Here is a 17255-nt window from a genome sequence, read left to right as displayed (position 1 = left end):
AAGGCCATGGGTTAGCTGTCTGGGACCTAAACCACAGTCGGGAGGAATACAAAGGTGGGTATCAGCAGTAATTTCATTTCGGTGGCTTGCAGCTGCTGAACCTTTTTTTAATGGTACTGTATGTTTCTTCCTTGTGGCACACCAAACATTTTAAAAGCTGTTTGGCACTTACTAGGAAGAGATTCCCACCCTGCCCATCCGTCAACGTTGCTTTTCCATTTTGGTACTGGTATTCTGTGCTTTCCAGTTTAGTAGTTTTTCAGCTGAATACCAAAAGTAGCCAAGACAGTGTTGGTCTTTGTGTCTCCCTTAAACATCAGCTTACACTTTCCAAGAGCAAGAGAGTGAATAAAGGAAATCATGAGCCTGAGTGCCTGTAATAAGCATAATAGTCCAAGATACTGGGTCTGCTCTCTACTAAACTGGGACTGCACTGAAGTTGACAGGCATGTTAGGAGGTGACTCAGATTAGAGTTACTCACTCCTGATCTTTATATTGGTTTCAACCTGGTTAAGAGTCCATTAAAAAGCACATTGCAACTAAGTGCCCCTTCACTGGAAGGCTGGTGGAGTTTTATTTGTGTTGGCTGTAAAGGGATGAGATTTTTTCTGCTTTCTATTATGCTGTTTTGAAAAGAAGTATTGAGTCTGCATGAGATTTGTGCCATGGAGTTGCTAGGCTCTCTTCTGCCACCTTTACTGCTTTATTCAGGCCAAGTGCTGAGCTGAATTCAGAAAATACGGGTGAATGATGAGATTAGGGGCAATGAGAACTTGGCTGCTAGTGAAGAGAACCTGTGAAAAGATGGAGGGGATACAGAGGGGTGTATATTGTTTGTTAAAAGTATGGTAAGTTAGTGCCATCTACTGTTAAATAATTGACTCTAGCAGCCATAGCATTCCTCTGATACTCAGGAGAAAACTCAAACTGGAACCGTATTGTCTTTCATCCCTGACACCCAAAATAAAGATTTCTAAGGGAGATTTTGGCATTGAGATGAGGTATTAACGCAGGAGAATTTCATATTACTAAGGAAGCTAGAAGAATTCTCCAGCCAAGCTCTTCAAGTTTTGCTTGCCTGACTTGTAAGTGAATAATGTGATGGATGATTAGAGACACAGAGATGCACACATGTAGCACACCTGATTTCACCTAGACATTATAATCTTTTGTTCTTTTAATACCTTTGACTTGAACAGTATCTGAACCTGCACAGTCTTTTATACTAATTTGTGCCTTTGGCAGTGAGTGCAATGTTAAGTATGGACTTGCAAAGATGACCTTTATAACAGAAATCTTCTAGATGGTTGGAGAAGGAAGTATTGCCTGACATATACCCTAAGTAATCCCTCTAGAAGGAACTAATAGTTAGTATCCTAATGGCAGTGAGAGCTGCAGAAATTAGAGATGGGAAAAGCTTCTCTAAATTTCTAGTTCATGCATCAACTATGGTAAACTTCCAAGACTGTACTTTATACCACATACTCTTATGAAAATGTCTTGTTCACTTGTAAATATACCAGTCAATCAGGCCAGCCTAAGGAATATGCTTTGCAATCCATAGATCTCTCTCTCTTTTTTTTTCTCCTTTCTCATAGATTCTTTTCCTGTCATTTGTCACCTATTAAATTAGCAGCTCCCTCATACATGTGCTCTGTTTTAAACTGTGACTTAGAATGAAAAGGGGAAGAAGTATTAGGAGAAAGGAAGGAAGTATGGGCGTAATAGTACTGGATGCAGTCTTCAATAGAGATTAGAAGCCTAATGTGAGATTCGCAGTCTCAAACAATTCTGTGACTTAAAACAGGCCAAGTATATGGGCAGGCTGGTTTTCCCATTCTTAGTGTTGTCCTGTGACACTAGTTTCACTACGGTCTGCAGTTCTCCTCACTTCTCTGTATGTATTCCCTAACACCACCCTTCATTTCAGCACTGACTGTGAACTTTTATATATGGAAGATGCCATGTACTGCCACCCTGCTATCCCTTTGTCATCACTACGTAAAATACTAGCATTTTACTCATGTTACTATTTTACTTTGCTGACACTTCTATTCTTCTGGCAATAAAGAGTTTATTGTCAAATCAAAGCAATGTGTGACTAGTTTGCCTTTTTTTTTTTTTTAAAGTTCCTTTTGGTGCCATACTTCAATATGCTTCTAACGTATCCGATACTATGGTTTCTTTGTTCTCCTTTACTGTTTTGCTTGCACGCTAACTGCATTATTCTTTCTGCTCCCCACCACAATGCCCAATGAATATGGACTTGGACTGTTAGCCCGACTCCTGAGAAGGCAGTAGCTGAGTCTCCAGTATGTTCACCTCTTTGCTGGCTCCTGTCTTTCCTAGGTTCAGGAGTCTTTGCAGGGCATGGGAAGCAGTGCTGACAGCTGTGACAGCGAGACAACCGTGACGTCGCATAGTGAGGAGCAGAAGACACTGATAGGCAAGGAACTGCCCTGTTTCAATAAGTTTGAGGAGGAGGAAGAAGAAGAAGATGATGAGGATGATGACGATGACGATGATGAAGAGGATATTGTCTTGCAAGTAGAGAGACGAAAGGTAGGGGCACCTTCTGAGAACAAAGGGAGCGAAGACAGAAAATTTATTGACTATGAAACTGAAAAAAATCAAGGAGGAGAAAGCAAGTCATCTCATGTATCAGAGGCAGTGCAAGGAGAGGTCAGCTCTAAAGAGGAAGACATTTCTGGTGAGCGAAAAGAATTGGACCTGCTGGAGGAAGGCAGTGTGTTTGAGTTTCCTCAGTACCACACGCATCATATCCTCAAGTCGATGGAGTCTCTGAAAGGTGGCGGTTCCTCCCCATCATCTGTGGACAGGGTTCATGTGGCCTTGCAGAGAGCCGAGATGAGGATTGTCAGCACATCTGATTCCAGGGCTGGACGCACTCTGCTTAAGTCGAAAGATCTCTTGAGGAAGCAGAGACTCTGGTTTGCTGAATCAGGCTATCCTCTAAGGCGGTCTCAGTCTCTCCCAACTGCATTGCTGAATCCAGTGAAAGTGGTGTCCTCTGTGAATGTCCAGTTAACGCCAGGAAAAGAGACTCTGTGCAGTCCTCCTTCTTTCACCTACAAGTACACATGTGTGGAGGAAGATGAGAAAGCGATGTCTGAGAATGACAAAAGTGAGGGTGAGGCAGCCGCCGGCCAGCCGGTGTGCAAATCCACGTTGTTCATTGCACCTTCGTCCTCCAAAAAAGAAGTGCCCCAGACTGGGCCCAACAGGCTGTCCGAGGAGCCCAGTCCCACCAGGGTACAGAGCTGCCCGCTGCACACACCGGCACACATGTCCCAGTCAACGTGCTCCCTCCACTCCCTCCCCACTGAGTGGCAGGACAGACCGCTCTGCGAGCATGTGAGGACGCTGAGTACCCACAGCGTACCAAGCATCTCCGGCTCTTCCTTCAGCACCTTGCTTTCCCCCTTCAGCTGTCCCTTCTCTCCAAGGCATGCTGGATATCCCCATCGCCCTCATGCCATCAACCCGCCCTCCACTGTGGAGATGCAGCTGCGCAGGGTCCTACACGACATCAGAAACTCTCTGCAGAACCTCTCACAGGTAAGAGGAAGCCAAATTTTGCCCCTGGGCAAAGTGGCTCCTTATTTTATCCTTACAAAACCAACACGTTAATGCGAATATTCCTTTGCATAGCGCAACAGATCAGGAGAAAATGGCATTTTGTGCAAGTTTGATCTGCTACTGTTTTAGGAGCGTTTTTTTAAAGTGGCAAATTATCATGTCTCCAGAGCTCCACTATTTTTGCATTTGATTTTTTTTCTTGTTGCAGTTGACCCAGATTGATGTGTTGGTTTTGTGGTTTGGTTTTTTTTTTACTTTTATGGATATTCTTGGGTGGGAGGGAAGAGCAGTGTACTCTTTATCAGCTATTATTTTAAGGTGATAGTCATTAGCTTTAGATCTGAAAATACATATTGACTGTACTTTGACCTCTCTTCTTCTCTTTGACATACTTCCCATCGAACGGATAAAAATGTATTTTTTGCATTGCAAGTCGCATGGCTTCACTAATGATGTCAGTGATGATTGATCTCTATACGTTTCTCTGCTGTTTTGTGCCAATCTTTTGCACTTTCAACTCTGGAGGTAGTCAACATGTTCCTGACGTCATCAGTCGTTTATTAAGAACCAGTTTTGTCAGAGCATGTGAAATTTTGTCCATCTCATCACTCAGAGAAAAAATGCTTTAAAATGCAAGCACGGGTTTTTTACCAGTTTCTGCCACACTTTCTGCTCTCTCCCTCCTGATTGCCAGCTGTTCCTCCTCTGCCATCCCTATACTGCTGTTCTCTTAGGTGGTGATCCAACTTAGGAGCCTGCCAGCTGCTGCAGAAGGCTATGCGGGCAGAGCAGTTGCAGACTCTGCTTGTTTATATATGAATACATGAAGACTATTCAGTTGTAGAGCTTTAACAATTTCTTTGAGGTTTAACCAAGAACAAACATGTGCCTGCCTGCACCATGTTGCAGGTCGTAGGCTATAGTGGGCTTTTTTAAGCCCTGCTTCTCAGAGCGAGCTTTGGTGCTGTGACCAGCTCTGCAGTGGAAAGCTGTGGTCAACTGTGTTTTAAGTCAGCCATTGCTCAAGGGAGTGGACGGTGTGCCTGGGAGTAAGCATTTGCAGAATTTAACCTTCCCTGTTAAATTCCCTCCCGTGTACCAGTTGCAGCCTTAGTTTGTGTAAGGTTACATACAGTGTGCTACAGTACTTTTACCACATATACCATGCTAACTAAACCTACTGAAGAAGAAACCTCTGTATTACATCCAGAACTCATGCTCAAGCTCGTTCAATTAAAAAAAAAATAAAAAATAAATTAGTGTTGGAGAGGATAATAACATCTCCTAGCCCACTTGTTCTGCTTCCAGCATATTTTGTCTAGACTAGTTCCATTCTGGGGGCTTGGTCCTTCTTATTGCAGAAGTTTGAATAAAAATGTATTATCTGGTGCTGCTTTTTCTCACAGCCAAGATCAAGTTCGGCACACAGCATACTCAGCAGATAAAGAAAAAGTTGAGGTGTTTCAAATATATGATTCTGATTTTAAGAAGGAATAAAAAAGAGTAGATAAATTCCTGGTAGAACAGGGAACAGAGAAAACTGGGAGAAGAAAAACAAAACATCCCCTTGATGTGATCATGTTTGAGCAAAACTCCTCTGGATGAATGGACATGCTTCAAATTTTCCATGGCGTGTCAATAGTCCTTTGAATTCTTTCAAAATTATATTGGACAAGCTGTCTTTTCACATTTGAAAAGGTAAATGTTTTTGCTGTTTCCGCTGTTCCTTGTTGTTCCATGTCTCTGCATGTAACAGCCCCTGAATTTTATCTGGTTGCTCCGTATGTTGATGCAACATGCAAATTGAGATTGTTGAAGAATTTTTTTCTTGAGAGATCGTTAGCATACAGGGGTCTTTGGATGTAAGCAATGTAGTGAGATCAAAAACCAAAATCAACAAAAAACCCCCAAACTAAGAACAGCGCAAAACCCCACAACAAATGTGACTCTAATTGTGAGTTGAAAATGGCACACAGTTTAATTTGGTCAGTTCTGTTTTTATCATTAGCTAAGCCAATTGAGACTACTTTTCAGGAATAAAATGCCTGGTGCAGAAAAACTTAGCTTTTATTCCTACTTACTGTGTCAGACAGGATTAATTTGATTTTTCACCTGCATCACATTTGCATTACAGAGCTTTGATGCACATACTTCAGTTAAGAACTAGTGCTGCCATTTTGTAAGGTTTCCTTTTCCTGATACAATATTTACATAGATAGCAGAAATCACAATACCAGAAAGGTTGTGTTTTAACAGTGGCTGCTGTTAGAGCATCTGTGTGTTTGAGAAGATAAGTTCATAAAGGAGATTGTTGAATTTCCCATTTCAAATTGTTTGTTTCTTCCCTAGTACCCGGTGATGAGGGGTCAGGATCTTTCAGCTGCCGCTGGTTACAGTACTCAGAGATCATCCATTCTACCTCTCTATGAAGTAAGTGACCCTGTTCACATAGTGGTACTTAGCCAAAATAAAGTACAAAGAAACATCCTAAATGTGCCACCGACTGTGCTAACTTTGGGCAGCTCCCTATCTTTTCTCTCAAGAGGTAACAGATTACTCCATCCTGGAAATAACATTAAAAAGGAATTAATCTAAATACGTGGAAATACTTTCATGTGTTTACTTGTATGATACATCTAAAAATGTTGTTTTCTTGAGTTAATGTGAGTTCACAACATGCAGCCTCTGTAGTATAGTGAAGTTGCTGAGGTTCTGCTTGACTCAAAGGGTACATCTGGGCAAATGTGGTGATAGGATCCAGACTTAGTTTAATTCAATTTTTCCATGTAATGCATTATTATCTTTTTATTATCTTTTTTTTTTTTTTCTTCCCCCTAGAATACTTTCCAGGAGCTACAAGTGGTAAGGCGAAATCTAAACTTATTCAGAACCCAAATGATGGATTTGGAATTGACTATGTTACGTCAACAGACAACAGTTTATCAGCACATGACAGAAGAAGAAAGGTAAAATGATCTTTTTAAAAAACAAAGAGAAAATACTCTGGCACTTAGGAAGTGTGTTGCTGCCCCTGAAATCAGAGCAAGAAATCTATTAGTTTCAATTTGAACAGGGTTGGAGCTGAGTTTTTGCCAAAACCTTGTTTACTCCCTTCCTTATACTTCTTCATTCTAGAGTTTTTTCTCTTTGTTTGTTCTAATCCCTATTTTTAATTAATTGGTGATTTTTTTTCTTTATCCTTTCTCCAAAGTGATTTTACAGCTGTAGATTTTAAGGACTTTTATCATAGGATACTTGAATGTAAGATATTGGGGGGGGGAGGGGGGGGGGAAGCCTTAAAGATTTTTAGATTCCCCCGCCGCCCCCCACCCCATCTTTGTAGATGTAAATGAAGAATGAACATTGTAGCATTCGGATGCTTTTTCAACTTACAGTGGCCACTCGGCAGGCTACAGATGGCATTCATGTTCTGGCTCTGTATGTTTCTGCTCACCATGAGTTGCAGCAGCAAGCTGATCTGGAACAATTTTCAAAACTGTTTATATATATATTTACTTTAGTTGAATCAGCTCTTGACTAATCACTTTAAAAGTAAACATGTTTGAAATCAGTTGCCCTTCTTAGACAATGGTGTCCTGGTCAAAATGTAGCTGCGACTGCTTGGGAACCTAGAACCACACAGGAGAAGTAATATGTGATTACTGCGTTGCTCTGTGATTTTTGTTGTTACTGGTTTTAAACTGGATTTCACTAGACATATGTGTAAATGACAGTTTCTTCTGCTTGCGCATATTTAAGCATTTCATTTAAAGTTAAAATTTTTGGAGAAAGTTCTGTGATACACTATGTTGTTTACTTTTCTTCATGAAGTGATATATATTTTCTATAAATGGAGAAAGAGTTTTGTTCCACCTAGGAGTTCAGCTAATTTTTCCACGAAGGAGGAATTCTCTGTGTTCCACTTTGAATTCCCTTGTATAAAGTCCTTTACTCATGGGACTGTCCTGCTCAGTCCCCCCTTTGTGGTGTGCACCTGAGTGCAGTGACTGCCCTTGTTCTTTTTGTGATGGACTCGGTATAGATATGAAGCTGATCAGCTACAGAGCTTGAGAAAGTCTGTCCGCATGGAGCTACAGGAGTTAGAGATGCAGCTAGAAGAACGCCTACTTGCTTTGGAAGACCAGCTGAGAAGTCTGCACATGTCTTCACCTTACAGACCTCAGACACATGTAGTAAGTATTACTTTTGCAACAACATTATATATTTTCTCAGTACAATGGTAATAACACATAACTGTTAAAACTCTTAAAGTGGAATGGTATCTGGGGAATCTAATGATGCTGTGTGTATTATCAAGGGCAATATTTCATTATTTTCAGGCAGTGTTTTGACTTGGGGAAAAGTTGTGTGAATAGAAGGACTTTCTTGGTGTTAATATGTATCAATACATATCTTCTGGGGTTCTAGGTCTGAGATTTTAGACCTCTTCTGTCAGTGCTTTCTTCTTTTTCCTTGTCATGACCCTGAATTCTCACAGTTTGGTAGGTAGCACTCATGTCTAAAATCCTTGGGGGATGGGGATGGTCTTTCTGGAGTTTCCCTACACTAATTTTCTTACTTGTGAAATGAGGGCAGAGAGACAAGAAATGCACGGTGTTTCTCTCCCAATAAATGGGGTGTGCTTCCCCTCTCCATGGAACCAAAACCCAGGAAAATCCCGTTGTCATCTTCAGTTTTTTCCTCCATTGCCTTTTGTAGCTCCTTCAGATGAACATGTGGCTCCCCACCAAACAGCGGGAGAAGCTCTGCCTCTGCAAACACTCCCTAGAAGCACAAGGGGGGGTGGGGGTGGGGATGACGAAAGAAACACTTGCATATATTTATTGGTGGCATGGCAATATACTTTCTCTTCTTTTTCACTCAGTGGAAGACACTTCCTCTTTTTTCTGCTGCAGTTCTGTCATCAGCCAAACAAAAGAAGCACAGATGAAAAGTATCATATGTTCTTCCTGGGTTTCATTCCTCTCTCTTAGCCAATCCTCTTCTGTAGAAGCAGCACAGGCATAGGCCACATCTTCCTCTGCAGTATTTTGTCATGGGAAAAAAATTGAAACTCAAGAACAGGAAAATATGGTATTACTGTGATCCCAAGCCAAACTTGCATTCTTTGAACCATATAAATACCTTTTTATTTGTAAATCCTTTTATAGAAGAGGGCCAGCTTTAAAAATGACTGAAATAAACTTTCTCCAACCAGCTTTGCTTCCTGTTTCCAAGGTTCTGCTTTTACAGAAAGTTGTCTGAGACATGGCATGTTTATATATTAGCTTCTGACAGCTATAAAAAAACCCTCAAAGCTTTAATTTGACTTAATTTTTCAGGGTATGTATGGAAGCAGAAGTGCTGATAATCTGTCATGCCCTTCTCCATTGAATGTCATTGAACCAGTAAGTAATTGTTGTGTGCTGTATTTTTTTTGCTAAGAAAAAGAACCAGGAAGGGATTTCTTAAAAAAAGGTTGCAGGAGATTCATTTAACACGTAATCTTGGAAATACTTTATTCACTTGAGTAGTTCTGTAGAGAACAGCTGCATTTTCCCTTAAGCAAAGTTAACCATAGGTGTAAGTAGCTGTGAAGTCTTGTTTGTTTTTAAGAGGAATATGGAGAAGTGAGATGTTGTTTGCATTTAGTTGATGCAAACATTTGCAACTATGCAGAAAAAATGCATAGTTTTCTAGGGAAAACTATTTCTTACTTTTCTGCGCATTTTATGCTACTGAAAACAAGTACTTCAAAGACTGCAGAAAGGAAAGAACAAACTTGAATTGTTTTAGCAAAGAAAAACAAAATCAAGTCTTTACGTGTGTCTCTGTCAATGGCTCTGGCAGGATGCATCCGTATTGCAAAAGTCAGTGGCTTGGGGAACTGCCACAATTCATATTTATGTTGGCTTCCAAAAAAGCCCATTCCTTTTTATGATCCTCTTTGTTGCAGTCATAAAGGCAAAGCATATATTTATTTTATAGCTGTATTTGTTACATGGAGGGAATGAGTAAGTGAGTGAATAAATAACAAGAAAGCATAGTTGTGTCTGTATGTGACTTTTTATGTGCTTATTCAGGACTGTTTCTTTTCTGAATCCTTAGGTCTCTGAACTTATTCGAGAGCAGTCATTTCTGAAGTCTGAACTGGGTTTAGGACTGGGAGATCTTGGACTGGAAACTCTCCCAGCAGAGGGCACAGAGTCCGTATTCTCCCATGGAAACTCTGATTCCTCTTCAGTGTGCTCTGGTCACGCAGGTAGAAAAGCTGCTGTTGGATCCTCTGAACTAACAGGAAAGTCTAAGAGTCAAAGCAAGAAGTTATACCGAGCCTCTGTTGCATTAACACCAACTCCCCCAGTGAGAGCAGGCGCTGGACAGCACATGGAAGGCTCTGAGGAGCTTGCAGACTTCAAGCCAGAGGTGGAGCACAAACTTGAAAAAGTCCCTCTCATGCCTTCAGTTGATGAAATCCACAAAACTGTGGAGCAGGAGGAGCTTCAGCAAGTCATACGGGAGGTGAGGAGGGAGGGGCTGAGATCTAGGCTGTTTGAACAATGCTTACTGAAGCCTAAAGACAGGCTATCTGTAACTCTTGGCCACTGGGGTTTTCCCTCTCAAGCCAAGGCGCCATACTGTTACTGTACTATTTCTGAAGGCTCAGAGCTTGTCACTAGATGTTCAAGCCACAGTTGTATTCTAGTGCAAAGCAGTAGATGTTTTTTCAGTGATAGTGGTTAGCACGTAAATTAACAGCTAATTGCTGCTGTAAGTCTGGGTGAGAAAGAATTTGCCATCTCTACTACTTGGTTAAGCAGCAGTATTTCAGATTCCCATGTGACAATTTCTCTGTCATGTTTGCTTGCTAAAATGCCAGATCAGAGTTAATTTGATTGATGAAATACTGTTTCTGAAACAACTCCATAGTAAATGTTAAAAATACTTTTGCAGTCCCTCTACCCCAAACCACTAAGGACTGTAGAAGTGTAAGCGAAGCAAGCTGAAGTCAGATGAGAAGTTATTTCAGACTTGAAGACTGATGTTAGACCCATGCTGTTGGACTAGTTTTATTTGCAGTCAATAAATGTAAAGGATGCCTGGTTATTTTTCCTGCGGGCCAGGTTAAAAACCAGGACTAAAACTGCATGTTTTGTTTGCCAGTGGCATGACAGAAGGCCTTATGGCAAATAGGATAAATGGGAAAAGGAAGCAAAAGAAACTTGTTATCAAAAGCAGCGTCCGTGAAAAAGTGGAGTAAGCTCTCTGCTGTGAATAGAGAAACGGGAACTGAGAACCTGGGGGTTTTATTCCCTCTCCTTCACTGGAGAGGGACCTCTTAGCCTTTAGCTGAGGGTCATTGGACCCTTAGCCTTTAACTCATCCCTCGAAGCTTTTGTATGGCTCTGCCATAAACCACTTGAAAGTGGTTTATGAACCACTTGAAAGGCCAGGAGAGGTGTCATGCTCAGGAATGTACAGCCTGGCCTGTTGTAATGCTGCTGTACCATCCTGGTCTGCTTGCGTTGAGGCTGTGAATAACTGGAACCAGCTTTGCCTTAGCTTTGTCTTTAACACAGATGAGAGGCAGGCTGCTTATCTCATGATAAAACAGGAGCTGTGATCCCAGAGGAGTCTTTTGCCACACCTTCACCCCTCTTCTCTCAGTGCAGAAAGTGCAGAGTGTACTAGACCATAAGGTATCCTTTTACTCATCGTCTGACCACAAGACTGCTGTGTCTGTCTCTGCAAGGTGGAGATGTTTTCTTGGCTGACTCACTGTGGGCTTTGCTATGCGTAGGCGTTTTACACTTGCACAGTGAGATTGTGAAGCAGTAGAGCATTACTAAGGAGTGTTCTTGTAGAATATGATGGCTGGAAGCAAGTGAAGATACTTACTTTGTTTACTTTTGGGTAACTCCATAAATAACTAGAGCCAAGATTGTGAAGAATAATGCATAGTCACAAGCATTAACCAGCAGTCAACTGCTGTTGTTAAGAGGATGAAGTTTGGCAGTGAGGTAAATGGAGACCAGCTTTCAGTAAGTAGCCTCAGGATGCTGAATAGTGCTTTGCCCCATCAGTATCCCCATTAGAGTCAGTGGGATGAGTTACGGAAAGTGGCATTATCCTGTGGAAGGAAGGGTACCGCAGTCAGCTTGTGGTGAAGTACCACCAGACCGATGACCTCGTCGTTACTGTGCTCTGCATTAGGAGCTGAACAATTTCTGGTTATCACTGATCTTTACAGTGGAGCTGGTGATGCTACAACATTACACCTCTACTTTGAAAGCAAAGGAATGAATGAGGCAGGGGGGCAAGCATTCATTTTTTGAATGTCTTCCTCCTCCGCCACTCTCCTGCTGCCATCTTCTCTAACATTGCTAGAGTAAAGTTAGAAGGAGTCTTGGGAGAGGCCTTGATTTGGAGATGTCATAAAATACTCCCAGACATCCCAAATTCTCTCTCTTTCTGGTCCATTTTTTTCCTTTCATGCCTTTTTAAAGGGGTTCCTTGCCTAATGCTCAGAGAAGACTTGCACATTAGGTATTTATGACACCTTGCACTTTGCTGCCAATTCTGAAGTGAAGCCAGGATATTGTATTTGTATCTAGCCCTTCTGTAAAAACCTGCGTGTCAGAGGAGTGGTGTCATGGTGGAGGGTTGCTAAAGGGGAAACTGAGAGGAAAGAAAGCGCTGTAATTCAAATGTACTGTAAAAGCAGCAGAGACAATAAAGGGAGCTGGAGTCAAAGTACAGAGTTATTTCAGTCAATATTTTTTCTGAGGTTAGCCTGTGTGAAAGTTCCTTTTTAACTTAATTAATTGATAGCAAATAAAGATGTGTACTCTTTGCAAAGAGATTGTTCTTTGAGTTGTGTGGCGCTGAAGACATTGTAATGCTGAAAGAATCCACACTGAACTGAGAGGCTACTATTCAAAGATGAGTAGTCAGCAAATGACTGAGCTTGACTCACTTCATAAATGTTTGAGCACACAGAGAGATTGTCCCTCAGTTTAACTTCATAGGCAGCCTGTTTTGAATCGGCTCAGATTCTCAGCATGAGAAGTTTTGCAGGTCAGAGTGAAGATGCATTGGCTCGAAGCACCTGGTAGTTTTCACAGAGCCAGAATATGCTATTAAATACTGGTCAGGAAAATCTTTTGTATTTCATAAGAGCTAAAACAGAGCATAAATTGAAATGTGTCTTCCTTAAGTAGCCCTCCTGTTAGCAAAGGAATTCCAGTTTCATTGTCAAAAGAAAGAAATGTGCTACGATGCATTCTTGATGTATGCACTCACAAATGTTAAGCCCTTGCTTATTCCTCCCATTCTCTGTAGATGTGTGACCTTGTGTTGGGGAAAGAAAAGTCAGGCAGTGTTTCAGAATATGCCTGGGTGGGTTGTAATGCATGTGAGCTTTGACCTGTAACTATTTGCTGGCATTAAAGAAACCCATGGTGTTAACTTTTAGCGTTAATGGACTAACTCCCACGGAAAAGCATTCAACAAAGTGAAATGTTAAAACGCCAAACACTGGCCCTCTTGTTTTGATGAAAATACAGCCTGACCTCCACTGGAGCATCACATGAAGCACTTATTGCTTGACTCGTAGGTCACAGTGTCACTAGGAGTGCCACCAGGCCCTCTTACTCTGCTCTTCTGCAGCTTAAAAGATGGATAGTTTAAAAAGCTTCTGCTTAAGAACAATGCAGGTTTTGTTTTTGCTAACAGTTCTCCATTGTAAATGACATTTAAGGAAATGTATGATTTTCCTGTCAACATCTGTTTTAAGAGGGGATGATGGGTCTTTATGGGACAGAGAGATGGTCTGATAGACAATCTTCCTTTTTCCATTTTGCATTCAAATTCATGTTAGCTCAACATCAGTCAAAAATGTCTGTTGGTTGTTCATATTTCCCTTGTGCAGGCATTGGCTTCCTCATCTTACTGTCTTGAGCATAAAAACTTACCAGCTACTGCTGTGAAGAAGTGGCACAAGAAGAAAACAGAGTAGAAAATAATTATTTTAAGTATAGAAAACGTATCTCAGATCAGGAGCGTGAGGACTGTGAAAAGCCTCATGCCCATTTGCCATCCATAGGTGAAGAACACCTATCTCCAGAATTGCCACTGTGGCACATTTCATTCCCAATTAGTTCATTATTTAGCAGCAACAGAAAATTACAGTAATGGTAATTCTTTCATAGGAAGAAAGATCACTGGTTTACTGTAGTAAAACTATGAATGTGGTACTGTGTTATTAATGCAATATTGAATATTAGTGTTGTACCAAGGTAGTATATGTACCATAAATGAGTGGGGTTCTCTCCTCTTTCAAACGATCAATTTTTCATTCAGCTGCTGAAAATACTGGTGGAGTGTTCATTGACTGCTTTCTCTCTTTTGTATGGAGGAAGCCTTGGCAGCAGGCTGTGCCTTCTGCAGAGCAAATGGAAGGCGCACCTTGCCCTAAATAATTCGTAATGAAAAAGGCAAACACTGGCCATTTTCGTGACACGTGCATGGGGCTGAATCACTGCAGGTATCGATGCTGCACTTGCCACGCAGGAATGACCTTGATGAGTCTGGAAAGGAGGGAGGAAGCAGTGGCAGTGAAAAGAAGCAGCAGAGGGTGGCCTTGTTGTTGTGCGGGCAGGAAGGTGAGAAGCAGAGGGCTCAATTGATCCACAAAGATCAAGCCAGAAGTTGTTGGAAGAGCTGAGGATAGAGCAGGAGCCGCTTCCCTTCCAGTCTTCACTTTGCCACAAGACTGTCTGTCATACTGGGCCCTTTACTTGCTAATTTGGGAAACTTCTATCAGTTTTCTTTGGAAAGTGAGGTTTACTTTTGTCTGTCCATTGAGAGAAGGGCACAGAATGACTGTTTTGTAGCATACTCGCAGACCCACCCCCTGCGATACTGGAGAAGAAAAGCAGAGAGAGCAGCGTGGGCCTCTCTTATGACGAGGGCCTGCCAGACAGCCAGGGTGCTGTGTGGCAGGTTTCCCTGTGCCTGCATTTCTAAATTCCAAAGCCCTTACTGCATTGACAGTGGTCCTAAAACTTTGTACATCTGTGTGTGCATCGGCATAGACATCCTCAGGACTTGTGGCCGTTGGTAAACCAGGTCTTGTTACATGCTGGCTTTTCTTTTGTCAGTTAATCAGCAAGCAATCCAACTGGAAACCTGTTTCCCAATAATATTATAGTCTCTGAATTTCTGCTTGATGCGAAGTAGTAATGAAATGAGGAACTTTGCCACTAATGGTTTAGGGATTGAATTGCTTGCCAATGAGAACAAGGGATAAATAACCTGTTGCTAATGCTGCTGCCACCGTTCTGACGCTGTTGCTTAATCCTTTTGACGCACCAGGAAGAGGGGAGACTTAGAAGAAAAAGAAAACTATATTGCTTAACTGGGCTGATGAGTGCTTCTGTGAGTGACCCCAGTGGCCGGGCTCTGGCTGTTACTGCCCTGCACCCTCTCACCATCATTGTCCTCCCCTGTCCTTGGAACTGCATCTGACTTGTTAGTCCTTCCTGAAGACCATCTGAAAAATGAGTTGGTGCCAAAGATTTCTCATACTCGCAAGCAGCCTGTATTATTTTTCTTTGTCATGCTCTGCTCCTTTCTGGCATAATATGTTCTTGTAGAACTGTGTTTTGCCTCCTTTTCTCCTTTGTTTTCTCTACTGTAGACATCAGTGTTCTGCTCTTCCTTTGCTCTAGCCTCAGCCACACTCAGGTGCCTGCTAGTAGTAACTCCTGGGTTTTATGTAAAACTTAATGGGTAAATGCTTTGTCACAATCCTGTGAAAAATAGTCTTTGCTGGCATAGATCATATCCCAGTGGTCAACTGATTATGTGAGCAACTGTTGGAGTTCTCTGCTGCTGAATGTATGTAATTAGGATTTGTCTCCTTTTGATTTATATGAAAACAGCAGCTCATGTTCATGGACTTGGATCTTTCCTACCATGTAATCCATTTGTGAGGCAGATTGGACCTGCCTTCCTCGTCAAGAGATGACAACTAATGTCAAAAAGCAGTGCATTTGGGGTGTTTTTGATGATTATATCCTGAAATGCTATTTTCAGAACTTTGCATAGTTTAAATGTATTTTTTTTAATATAAAACCAGTTATCCCAAGTGTAAAACATAGATATATTTACCAGCTGGAAAAATAAAACTAGTTTGGTTTGCCTTTATACGATTTGCAAGAACTTTAAAATTACTTACAGTTATTTTTCCAAGAGAAACTCTCTTATGTTTTTCCATTTGCATTTTTTGAAAGTTGACTTTTTGGTGGTGTATGTTTTCATGTGTCGATAATGTCAAATGTATCTGCAATATCATTTAGTTTTGTCCATTGGTTATATAACTTACTGACCTTAAAACTTTGGCTAATCCCTTTCAGATCAAGGAATCTATTGTTGGTGAAATAAGACGAGAAATAGTAAGTGGATTGTTAGCAGCTGTATCGCCCCAAAGCAGATCTGCAACTGCAAAACAAGACACACAGCCATGAAACTGGTACTACAGGTAATCTTTGGGAATTTGCCAGACCCAGATTTTATTTTTTTTATCACATGAAATATCATTGTTAACATAAACCTTGCTTTGTTTGCATTTTCCCCTTGAGACATAAGTGATCAAAATTGAAGTTCATTAAATACAGAGAATACTAATAATCCTGGATAGCTTTGGAAGATCAGCTGGTTTATAGTTTGACCCATTCTACTGTCAGCTTTCATGCAGTGGTCCTTGATTTTTGGTTTCAGTGTGCTCTGTGATGACGTCGCATGTGAATGCATCATGTGAGAGGGTTTCTGTAGTTTGCCTGCCTTAGATATGAATATTATCAAAATACGTACTTAAGCATAACAAGCAGATTTCTGAAAATCTAATTTAGATATTCATCTTGCTTTTTCTTTTTCGTAAGGTTGGATGTAGTCCGAAATGCTGTGGGATTCTGCTTTGGGCAGCATACACTGGCGAAAGTGTCAAGTTATTTTTGCTTCAGGAGATGTTAAAGCTGCTGAGATAGGCTACTGTATTCGACGCTTGGTTCTATGATGTGTACCTTTCCTTGAGTTCATCTATAAAGACTTAGACACTTTAACTAGTTCATTTCTTTCCTTAAAGCATCAACAAAACTGTGGCTCTCTGAAAGGTTTTGTATTTATTTGTATGTCCCTGTTGTAAGTTTTTATGTAGCTAATTTCTTTGTCTAATGATACATCATGAAACTTGAAGATTTCCAGACGTAACCAATTTATAAATAACACACATGCATTCCGCCTAGCTTTTTTTAAAAAAAAAAAAAACAAACAAAAAAACCACAACAAAAATCCCCCCCAAAACACTGACCTCTATGAGGTATTTATTGTGCAATAACTGATCCACTTTAAGAGCTTGAAACAACCAATAATGGTTTCCACTGCTGTTACTTAGTGCCACTTCAAACGAAGGAAACAATCCTGTTGTAAAAATTGCTGTTAATTCTTGGGGCGGTTACTATTAGCAGAGTGGTAATAGTGAGGTTACTTAAAACTACTTAAAGTTCTGACACTGAAAGCCTTATCTTTGTGTAGAAGACAACTTTTAACTAATTGTATTTGCTTCCTTACTGTTTGCCCATCCCTCTATAGA

At 41.0% G+C, this 17255-nt stretch overlaps 1 protein-coding gene across 2 annotated transcripts in view; it reads left to right on the top strand.

The window, feature by feature from the left end:
- Positions 1-16954, top strand: part of ITPRID2 (ITPR interacting domain containing 2) — a 42128-nt gene extending 25174 nt beyond the window's left edge. For both annotated transcript variants that reach the window (XM_049805159.1, XM_049805167.1), the window contains 8 exons: positions 2351-3580; positions 5951-6031; positions 6440-6567; positions 7644-7794; positions 8944-9009; positions 9710-10123; positions 16021-16145; positions 16546-16954. In XM_049805159.1, the coding sequence (XP_049661116.1) occupies positions 2351-3580; positions 5951-6031; positions 6440-6567; positions 7644-7794; positions 8944-9009; positions 9710-10123; positions 16021-16131 (2181 nt within the window). In that variant the 3' untranslated portion in view covers positions 16132-16145; positions 16546-16954. The remainder of the gene's footprint in view (positions 1-2350; positions 3581-5950; positions 6032-6439; positions 6568-7643; positions 7795-8943; positions 9010-9709; positions 10124-16020; positions 16146-16545) is intronic.
- The last annotated feature ends 301 nt before the right edge of the window (positions 16955-17255 follow it).

Source organism: Accipiter gentilis, chromosome 1 (assembly GCF_929443795.1).
Source record: "Accipiter gentilis chromosome 1, bAccGen1.1, whole genome shotgun sequence".
NCBI classification, from domain to species: Eukaryota; Metazoa; Chordata; class Aves; order Accipitriformes; family Accipitridae; genus Astur; species Astur gentilis.
Note: the sequence above shows the minus strand (reverse complement) of the source record. Positions and strands in the feature narration are given on the sequence as shown.